The sequence below is a fragment of the Vidua macroura genome, chromosome 22 (assembly GCF_024509145.1).
Source record: "Vidua macroura isolate BioBank_ID:100142 chromosome 22, ASM2450914v1, whole genome shotgun sequence".
In the NCBI taxonomy this organism is placed as follows: Eukaryota; Metazoa; Chordata; class Aves; order Passeriformes; family Viduidae; genus Vidua; species Vidua macroura.
The window spans coordinates 1,281,545-1,291,803 of record NC_071592.1 but is presented as its reverse complement, the minus strand read 5'-3'; the positions used below and the strand labels follow the sequence as shown (position 1 = coordinate 1,291,803).

Here is a 10,259-nt window from a genome sequence, read left to right as displayed (position 1 = left end):
CCCGTAACCGGCTGTTCTCCCGGTCCAGCAACGCCGTGGGGATGCTCCAGAGCAGCACGACACAACTGGGGCACAGTTAATGGGCACATCCATCAGTTCAGCCACCGTGGAGACACGAGGGAAGCTCTGACAGCCACCCTCACCCTGCCTCTCCCTGCTGCCCTTCACTCCGGGCCGCCAAGCGCCGGTGCATCCCAATTCCTCCCACAAGCAGGGTCTGGCCACACTCTGCCCCGAGGCACTGCCACCACCTTCCAGCCCTGCCTGTCCCTCCCCAGCCCCCCACCTTGCTCAGCCCACCAGCGTTCCCAGCAGCAGTGGCAGTGGGATGAGCTCTCCCGGTGTCCCTGTCCCTGTCCCTGCCGGACACCGCGCCCTGGGCACCTCAGCGTGGGGTCAGCGCTGCGGAAAACTTCCAACTTCCCTGGCACCTCTCCCTCCCCGAGGAAGGGCACCCAAATCACCTCCACTGTGCTGCTGACACAGTCCTGCAGCTCTGGGCTGCCAATCGATCCCTGGCCCGTGGCAGGGAACAGCTTTGCCATGCAGAGAGGAGCAGCTCCCCGGAGGAGGACGTGGGGTTATCCCCACCCAGCTTCAGGGGTAAATACAGCCTTGGCAAAGGGCGTGGGGCACCCCTCGGCACTTTTAGGATGCTCGTTAGAATGTTGCTGGCAAAAAAACTTGAGGAGAGCGGTGGGATCACAGAGGAGACCCCGTGGGACACAACAAGGGTGAGTTCTCCTCGCTGCAGGGGACTGAGGGCAGTGACAGCAACCCCCCCAGCTCTGGGGCTTCACAGATTCTCCAGAACCATGGACATTCCTTGCTACAGAACAAATTTCCTCGGCCAGGTGGGATTACAGGTGTTAAAGAGCAAGAGAGGGGGTGGGAGGTGGCAGGGACCTCTGCCTGGTCCTGTGCAGAGTCACAGGGGACTGCTGGGGTGTCTCGGGGAGAGTCCAGAGCCACAGTCCCTGCAATGCTGCCCTGCTCCCGGGGCTGGAAGTGAAGAGGGGCACCTGGAAAGGGAACAGCCTGGGGCAGTGAGGTCCGGGGCAGTGAGGGGTGTGAAGGGCAGCTCTGGGGGGAGCAGAACAGGGAGGGTCCGGTGGAGGTGGCCTCGGGCTGTGCCGGGTCAGGATCAAACTTTCTCCTGGGATACAGCAGGGTTGCCTCAGCCGTTCTTGCAGATGCTCTGCAGTGGCTGCCGGGGGACACGGCCGCTCTTCCCCTGCGTGTTTAAAGGGCCGGTGGAAGGGGGTGAGGAACCTGCGCGCTCCGGAGGGCAGGCGGCTCCGCGGCCGGGGGCGAGCAGGCAGCGGCAGCGCAGGGAGAGGGGAAAGCACCGCTCCGAGGGAGAGCTGCAGGCAGCCGAGAGCTGGAATGACAAAAGCGGCCAGGTACTCACCCGCAGTCTGTGCCGGGCACCTCTCGCTCAGCTTCCAGCCCGGCCAGTCCGTCCCAGCCAGGACAGTCCTGCAGAGCCTGATCCCTGCGGTGCCTCCTGCCCACTGCCAGCTGCCGGGATGCCAGGCTACCTTGTCTTTTAAAGGTCACAGCCAGAGGACCTTGCAGTAAATATAAGGTGCTGATGGGAAGCTCTGTTCCAGCGTTGCCTCCTCCTCCTCCCCCTCCACCGGCAGGAGGGCTCTGCCTGCTCCGGGTCCGGGAGCACAGCATCGCCTGGCTCGGGAGGTTTGGGAGGAGGCTGGGACTGTCCCCCGGGGGCAGCCCCTGGCAGGATGCTCCAGGGCAGCTGGGGCCAGCGCTGTGCCTGCTGCGTTGGAGCTGCAGCCCAACTGCTCTGCTCAGCCCTACCTGCTCGGTACCCACGTGGAGGGAGGCAGGAGCCCCCCTCGGAGAGCAGCAGCCTGGCATTTTAACTCTCCCAGCTCTGCCAGTGCAAGGTGAGAGGGACTGAGGGTACACAGGCAGCCACTGTGCCCCCCGGCAGGCTGTGAGCCAGCTGGCAGCACCCCTGAGCCCTCCTTCCTGTCCCCGGGGAGGTGACAGTGTCAGAGCACAGGGTGCTCACCTTCCCTGAAACCAGACGCAGCAGCCTGGTGCTGGGCTCAGCAGAACGAGTTTCCGCTGAGCCGCAGGAATCCCGGATCCCACGCCGGACATCTGCATCCTGCCAAAATGCCAGGGCCAGCTGCTGCCAGTGCCCTTCCCGGCCATGGCACCGGCCGGGCTGGGGGCAGCAGAGCCCTGCCCAGGCCCATGGCACTGGCAGATGTCTCATGGGATCAGTCGGCCGAGGAGACCGGCTGGAGCTGCCGAGTGTGACAGCTCCATCAGGCGCTGGTGACAGCCAGCGTCCCGCTGCCAGCCCCGGGGCTGCGTGGGCACAGCCACCCTGGGTGTGTGGGGGAGCGGGGATGCCAGGCTGTCACCTCTGCGGGGACACTCAGCACGCAGACGTGGCTGCAGGGCCATGTCAGCACGGAACAAACTGGGTGCCCACCTGCCCAGTGCCCCCCGTTTGTGCCAGTGCCCACAGGAGCTCTGTTGTATTTACTGGCCAGCCCTTGCAGCCAGGTTTCTCAACTTTCCTGCCTCCAGAAGGATTTAGGGCTCTGCTGGCAAGATTCTCAGTGTCAGTTTAGGCCAAATGCATCCCAAATGTAAGCAAACTTGGCAGGCACCGGAGCAAGCATCCCAGGAGGGGCTCCTTCACACCTTCCCCTGCACCAGGGTAGGGGTGCTGCTGTTCCAGGTCCCCGCTGCTGCAGGTCCTGTGTGCTGCATGCTGGCCTCAAACTCACCTGCACCTGTGCCTCTGGCCCCAGCAGCCACCAGGTGACAGGCAGGGGTGACAGGCATCCCTGCACCCCCGAGGATCTCTCTGCCTTGCCCTCTCACAATTAGTGATGCTCCAGCAAACGCTGCGCTCCTCCTCCCGTCCCCACACAGCAAGTGCAGCTCCGCTCCCCTCGCTGTGTCCGTCACCTCGCTGTGTCCATCACCTCACTGTGTCCATCACCTTGCTGGATCCATTAGCTCCCTGAATCCATCCCTTCCCTGAGTGCATCCCCTCCCTGAATCCATCCCTTCCCTGAGTGCATCCCCTCCCTGAATTCCTCCCCTCCCTGAATCCCTCCCCTCCCTGAGTGCATCCCCTCCCTGAATCCATCCCTTCCCTGAGTGCATCCCCTCCCTGAATTCCTCCCCTCCCTGAATTCCTCTCCTCCCTGAGTGCATCCCCTCCCTGAATTCCTCCCCTCCCTGAATCCCTCCCCTCCCTGAGTGCATCCCCTCCCTGAATCCATCCCTTCCCTGAGTGCATCCCCTCCCTGAATTCCTCCCCTCCCTGAGTGCATCCCCTCCCTGAATCGCTCCCCTCCCTGAATCCATCCCCGCCGCCCGCCAAGGCACCTTCTGCTGCATCAGCAGAGCCGTGCACGCCGCTCCCGCAGCGCCGGCTGCCAGCGCTGCCCTGGCTCTGCCGGTATTTTTCCTGCCTCTCTTGCCAGCTCTGCAGCCCTAACGCCTCAACCCACAGGCACTGCTGGCATCCTCTCAGGCTCCCCTGGGATGTCCCCGTGCCCTGCAAAGCCTCCTGCTTTCCCTCCTCTCTGCTGCTTCATGCTGCTGGCCAGGAGAGCTGCAGAGGGGGCTGGATGGGGATGGGGAGCCTTAACGTGCCCTGAAGGTGACAGGCTGTGGCACCTTAGGCGTGCAGGCAGCACGTGAGCTGCCCTCACACCCAAAAACCAGTCAATCAGTTCGGGGAAGCCATGGCTGGTCCCTGGGGTGAGCTTTGCCAGGACGTGTGCCCAGTGTCACTGCAGCCCAGAGAAAAAGCCAGCGCCGTTCCTGCTCCAGGAGTGCGGCATCACCTCCTCCCCTTCCCGCCACGGCAGCCTGGGGACGCGTCACCTCCCGCAATCGCTGCGCGAGGGCTCGCTGGCTAATGGACCCGGGCACGGAGGTGAAGCTCTGCCTGCCCACACCACGCCCCGGGGCTTCCATTAGGAGATCCCCCGGGCCGCCCTTGGGATGCGGTGTGGGTGTGCCAAGGGCAGGCCTAATGGATGCGAGGAAGGGAACTGTTGTGCAGCCAATTATCCCGGAACAAGATCACGGTGAGAAAAATAAGTTCTCAGAGCGTTCTGAGTTCTCGGAGTGTCCCCTTTGGCGCCGGGCGGGTCCCTCTGCAGCCATCGGGGCCTGGCTTTGCATCGCACCTGTGTCTGCTGGGATGGAGGGCAGGGACCTGGTGCCACACTGGAGGTGCCCTGAAGGAGAGCCGAGCCCCGGCTTTGTCCCGTTTTGTTGTCCTGGGAAGCCACTGGCCTTAGTGGCATTTTGCCTCTTCCCAAAGTGGCCCAGGGCAACACCAGCCCAGTGTTTCCAGGGCCACCACAGAATCCCTGAGGTTGGAAAAAACCTCTAAGATCAAGTCCAACTATAAACCCACCACTGCCAAGGCCATCACTAAACCATGTCCCCACGTGGCACAGCCATATGGTTTTTGAACTCTTCCAGGGTTGGTGATTCCACCACTGTCCTTGGCAGCCTGTGCCAGGGCTGGACAACCCTTTCAGTGAAGAAATCTTCCCTAAAATCCGACCTAAACCTCCCGTGGCACAGCTCGAGGCCTTTTCCTTTTGTCCTGTAATTTGTTACCTGGGAGAAAAGCCCGACCCCCACCTGGCTCCACCCTCCTGTCAGGGAGTTGACGAGAGCAAGAAAATCCCTTCGAGCCTCCTTTTCTCCAGTTTAAACCTCCCAGCTCCCTCGGCCTCTCCAAACCCCACTGTTTCTCCAGCCCCTTCCCTTGACACACTCCAGCACCTCAATGTCCTTCTTACGGGGGGCCCAAAACTGCGCCCAGGATTCGGGATGCGGCTTCATCAGCGCGGAGCACGGGGGGAGCGTCAGTGCCCCGGTCCAGGGAGCGCTCCCCGATTCCCGGGGCGGGCGGGTGCGCGGGGGGATGCGGAGGAGCGCGGAGGAGCGCGGAGGAGCGCGGAGGAGCGCGGAGGAGCGCGGAGGAGGGCTCAGCGCGGCCCCGCCCGGCGCGGCCCCGCCCGGCGCCGCTCGCCCTCCGCGGGGGCGGCCAGAGCCGGGCGCTGCGGGCAGCAGGGACCGCTCCGCTCCGCTCCGCGCCGCCCCGCGCTGCAGCCATGGCCCCGGGCTCGCCCGCCGCTCGCCGCCGCGCCGCGCCGCGCCTGCTGGCCGCGCTCCTGGGTAAGGGGCGCCGAGGGCTGCGGGGACCCCTCCGGGTACCGCCCGCGTCCTGTGTCCCCCCACCCCGGCTCCCCGGCGGGGACCCTGCCCCGGGGACCCGCGGCAGCCCAAGGCGGGGGTCCCCGCTCCGCACCCATCCCCTGCGCCCCGCCCGCCGCGCCCGGGGATGCCGCCCGCGGGCGCTAACGCCGCTCTCCGCTCTGCAGACGGACGGTCCGGAGCGCCGGGGATAAGTCACTTGGCCAAGGTGACTTCGCAGCCGAGCCCCAGCTCCGAAGTCCCGGCTCCAGCCCCTGCCCTGCCCGCACCGGCGCTCCCGCGGCCAGCGCTTCTCCTGCGAGCACTGCGGCTGCACCCCGCTTTGCCCCGCTCCTGCGCTGCCCGGCGAGCGGGGACCGCGCTGCCTGCCTGCCCGGGACCGGGGGATGGCCGCGGGGAGGCCGTGCACTGCTTCAGCGCCAGCACGCCCGCCGACAGGTCATTGTCTTACAGTTCGTTTGGTACAACGACCGTTCGCATGTGCTTGTCCCCGGCGCGGGGACCGACCCGCGCTGCAGGGCCGCTGCTCGGAGCATGATGCCCAGCCCCGTGGCCAGGGATGCCCGAGATCCCCCGCCACAGGGTGCAGGGAGGGGCTGGCAGCCGTTCCCTCCCCACTGCACACCTGGGGCAGGCTCCAGCCAGCTGCATCAGCCTCACGCACCCGCCGCACTCCTGCTCCCGTGGGTCATCCTCGTGTCAGCCTGGAACTCGGGCTGGCTGTGCAGCGCTTGCTGCTGGGGCACTCCCGTGGGAGGCGTTTTAGAGGGCAAAGTTCTTAAGTTAAAGGATGCTGGAGACACAAAAAAGCATGTAAGTACCTGACCCCCGGCAAGATTTGGGTGCCAGCTCCTGAGCTGGCAGCGGGGCGGTAGCAGAGACTCGGAGATGCTTGAGACCGCTCAGGGGTCTGGGGTCCAGGACGTGGAGGTGGGAACCTGGTCCCACAGGTCGCTCAGGTGGGCTGGGAGCTGGAGAGGGCGGTGGGCAGGGGAGTGCAGGGCGGGCCTCTCTGTGTCTGTGGGTTCCGGGGATGCCGTGCTCCGCAGGGAGCGGCAGCGGGCTCCGGCTGCAGCTCCGGAGAGGCACAGCCCCTCCCAGAGGAGAGGAGAGGGCGGTGGGTCCTGTCCCGGAGCACACCGGGCAGCCCAAGGAGCTCCTCTCTTTGAACCCCGCTGGAGAGGAGCCCGGCCAGCCTGCCAGCCATGGCTTGCTGCCTGCGCCAGGATGTCACGCTGACTTTTATGGGCAGTGAAAGTTTCTCTAGAGCAGCTTTCCCACAGATGGCAGTCCGGGGTGAGCACAGTGCTCCGCGAGCCCCCTCGCTGTGCGGGGCTCTCCCTCTGCAGGAGCAAAGCGCAGGCGGCCAAGGCTCTGGCAGCAGCAGGAGTGGCTGCTCCCTGCTTCCCTGGGAAACGCTGGTGCCTGCAGGCATGGGAGGGAGCCTGGAGCCCCCAGGGGAGTGGCCCTGAACGTTGGGGACCTGGTGGTGCAAAGTGCAGCAGCTTTGGGAGGGTTTGGAAAAGCAGCGCGGAGAGCTGATGTGTGGCAGGTCCAGTCAGTGCTCCCCCAGCGTGTTTTCCTTGGTGCTTTATTTATTTAGTGGTAACATATTAATTGTGTCTTCCTGAGAGCCCAGGATGACAGGAACAAGGTCAGCCTCGATTTACCCCACATGTCCAATTCAGATTACATTCTCAGGGTGGCAGACAGGTTTTAAAGTGTTGCAAGCTGCAAGGAATCATCTTTCCTGTGAGTGTCCGCTTGCAGCACGCTGCAGGCTCAGACGAACCTGCAGAGCCAGGCATCCCTCTGCCAACTCCTGCTCCAGAGGGACAGCTCCTGTCCCCTGGGACACTCCTGCCTGTGAAGTCCCCTCTGTAGCATCCCCAGGGCTGCTCTAGGAGCCTGAGAGCTGCAGGAGATTCCATCTGCCGGGAACCACTCCCTGGCGTTAGCTCCAGCCTCTCGAGCAAAATGAGGAGTGCTTCTGTGTAAAGTTAAATAACTCCTCGCCTGCAGTGCTTGCAATGCAGCACTGCAGCAGGGCCCGGAGCCCAGGATGCAGGGCTCTCGGGCTTGGCTCCGGCTGCGACGTGCCTGGGGAGTTGTTAGCACCGGCTTGTGTGGGAGAATAAATCAGCAGCTGAGGCGGCTGCAGAGAGAGGCGAATCCCAGACTGAGGGCAGCATGACCGAGTTAAGGTGCTGGGGCAGCTGTGGGATTGCCTTGTAGCCGTGGGAAAAGCTGTGTCCCCTGGATTTTGTGCCCAGGGAAAGCTCTGCAGGGGTGGCTGAGGTCTGGGAAAGGGGAGGACAGCGCTTTGCCGGGCCGTGGCACATCTTAGCCATGCCACATGACACAAACGGGATGGGGCAGTGCTGGGGTGGGGATGAGGAGCAGGACTGCTCCTCTGGCCGGGACCAGAGCATCCTTGTGCTCCCAGAAAGGATCTGTGGGGACAGTGGTGGCCCAGCCCAGTGCAATGCCAGTCCCTTCACCCCAGGAGTGCTCACCTGCAGCTGGGCTCCTACCTGCTCCTCTCTCCCTGCTCCTCTCTCCCTGCTCACGGGGAGCCGAGGAGTGGGAGAGCTGCATCCTGCAGTTTGAAGGTCATTGGCAGCTCGGGAGGGAGCCGGGGCTCTCGCTGCTGGGAGTGAGGGGGCTGCTCCGGAGGGCAGGGCAGGGCTGCTGGAGGGCGAGCGGGTGGCAGGCGGCCAGGACAGCCACGCTAATTACTGCTCCAGCTCCCGCCTGAAGAACAGAGCTCTGCTTCGCCTTTGGCTTTTTTTCTCCCCCTTTAAGGTCTAGCTGGAGGCCTGTGGATAACATGCAAATCAGGGCTCTCATTTGCACGCTTGCTTCGTGGGGATATTCTGGTTCCCTTTGAAGCCGCGCTGTCTCTGCGGGTGAGCCAGCCCCAGTCCCTGCAGGGCCCTCTGTCACCGAGCCATTCTAGGGCTGGGGACAGGCACCTTTGCTCCTGCCATGGCAGCCTGGTATGCCAAAGGGGACGAGGGGTGACAAAGCCTTGGCCTCACTCTCCCCTCCCCTCTCCCTGCCAGGTTTGCACATCTTCGCCATCGCCTTCGCCTTGGAGGTGTCGGTGGGGAAGACCAACACGGTGACGGCTCTGAATAACTCCAATGTCCTGCTGCCCTGTGTCTTCTCCACCTGCATAGGCTTCCAGGACCTGATCTTCACATGGTATTTCAACTCAACAGAGCTGGTGAGTGGCTCTCTGGGCTCCGCCTCTGCTTTCCTGGCAGGTCCTGTTGTCCTTCCCCAGCGCATCTCAGCACTGCAGTTCTTGCAGTTCTCTTTCTCCTCGTGCAGGATGTCCTTCTCTCTGTGTCACCAGCTCTGGGGAGGACAAGGCTGTGCCAACGGGGTGACTTAGATACCCTAGAACATCGTGCTTTTGGCACAAAGCTGTTCTAGATTTGCTGCTGCCCACAGGCTCATTTATTTTCATAAATTGGCTGTTCAGGTGCAAATCTGCGCTTAGGGCAAAATATGGTTCATTTCCTCCTCCTTCGCTTGCTTTGAAATATGAAAGGTTCTGTATAGATTTGCTTCCTGCTGGGAATATTTGGCTCCTCAATTCCTCAGCAGGAGGGCTGGTTTGGAGCAGTTCTGGCCAGCAAAGGAGCTCACTTTCTCTGGAGATCTCCCATTTTTTGCACGGTCTGTTCCATCTCTTCAGGGCAGGCCGGATCTGCTGCTTCCCAGCAGGATGAGCATCAGGTTCCTCTCCATGGCCATTCCTGGTTTAATGGGGTGAAATGGGACATTTGGTGGGACATTTGGGGTGCCTGTGTGTGCAGAGCTGAGCTGGGCCACCATCAGGAGAGCGTGAGCCTCCCCCTCACGCAGCTGCTCCTGCCCCCCTGCCTCTGCAGATTTACCACGGCAAGATAAAGAACAAAGCCACAGAGCCCACCCTCATCTGGCACAACCCGCGGGTGGAGTTTGTCGGCTCCACCACCAAGAAGGAAAACAACATCTCCATCGTGCTGAACGGCGTGGAGTTCAGCGATGCTGGCAAGTACACCTGCCACGTCAAGAACCCCAAGGAGAGGAACGCCCAGCACAACGCCACCATCTTCCTCACCGTGGTCCATAAGAGTGAGTGCTGGCCAGGGCACTGGGGTGGCCCTGGGCTGGTGGAAATGCCCACACACGGTGACAGGCTCCTTGCTTCGCTCTTGTGGTGGTGCACGGAGGTGGTTGGCGCGCCTGGAAGCCTCGGGTGGAGGGGGTTATGGGGTTTTGGGGTGGGATGTGCAGCTGGGAGCTCCCCGCTCCCCTCAGGAGCCCCCTCAGCCCCTTCTCTCCCGCAGTGGTGGAGACGGACAACACTGTGACGCTCATCATCGTGGGCGTGGTGGGGGGGCTCATCGGCCTCCTCATCCTCTTCATGCTCATCAAGAGGGTGGTCCTGTTCATCATCAAGAAGACGCAGGATGGGAAGTGAGTGCGGGGGTGCTGCCGTGGGGCCGGGGTGAGCGGGGCCGGGCTCGGGGTGGGGGGCTGCCAGCTGCCCGTGCGCTCTCCCTGTGCAGGAAGGAGTGTCTGGTGAGCTCGTCAGGGAACGACAACACCGAGAACGGCCTGGCCGGCTCCAAGGCGGAACAAAAAGCACCACCAAAGGCATGAACGAAGCAGCGGCGCCCCGCGCCCGCCTTGCCCCGCCGCGGGAGCCCGGGCACGGGACGAGCCTTCCCCTTTTGTTTTCTTTCCGAACTGCCAGCGCTTGAGACATGTTTCTATTACACACGTGCCTGCAACCTGCACTGCTTCTCGGACAAGGCTGCGGCTGCTGGGGGGACTGGGAGCTTCTCGCGGACTCAGACTGGGAGGCTGCTGGGGCACAGGGAGCCGCCGGCTCGGCTCTGAGCACAGGCAAGAGGGTGCCGGGCAGGCAGGGCAGGGCAGGGGCCGGGTGGGTGCCGTGCCTGGGGCCGGGTGCTGGGCACCGGGGGTCCCGGCGTGCCCGGAGGGTGGAGGGTGGGGTGGCC

General features: G+C 63.6%; 1 protein-coding gene across 2 annotated transcripts; it reads left to right on the top strand.

The window, feature by feature from the left end:
• The first annotated feature begins 5,101 nt into the window (after nucleotides 1-5,101).
• Nucleotides 5,102-10,181, top strand: SCN4B (sodium voltage-gated channel beta subunit 4). Of its 2 annotated transcripts, XM_053997173.1 has the most exons (6): nucleotides 5,185-5,199; nucleotides 5,406-5,676; nucleotides 8,304-8,467; nucleotides 9,141-9,366; nucleotides 9,582-9,711; nucleotides 9,804-10,181. In XM_053997173.1, the coding sequence occupies exons 2-6, from the start codon at nucleotides 5,625-5,627 to the stop codon at nucleotides 9,895-9,897; spliced, it is 666 nt and encodes a 221-aa protein (XP_053853148.1). In that variant the 5' UTR covers nucleotides 5,185-5,199; nucleotides 5,406-5,624; the 3' UTR covers nucleotides 9,898-10,181. The 2 variants fall into 2 exon arrangements, with proteins under 2 accessions (XP_053853147.1, XP_053853148.1); XM_053997172.1 differs by lacking the exon at nucleotides 5,406-5,676 and having other exon boundaries at nucleotides 5,102-5,199.
• The last annotated feature ends 78 nt before the right edge of the window (nucleotides 10,182-10,259 follow it).

What these genes read in the sequence shown, in the direction of transcription:
- SCN4B (XM_053997172.1), top strand. Translation starts at nt 5,136, where the DNA reads ATGGCCCCGGGCTCGCCCGCCGCTCGCCGCCGCGCCGCGCCGCGCCTG. An exon ending in CCTGCTGGCCGCGCTCCTGG is followed by an intron (nt 5,200 to 8,303) that starts GTAAGGGGCGCC and finishes TCTCCCTGCCAG; the next exon opens with GTTTGCACATCTTCGCCATC. An exon ending in AAGAAGACGCAGGATGGGAA is followed by an intron (nt 9,712 to 9,803) that starts GTGAGTGCGGGG and finishes CTCCCTGTGCAG; the next exon opens with GAAGGAGTGTCTGGTGAGCT.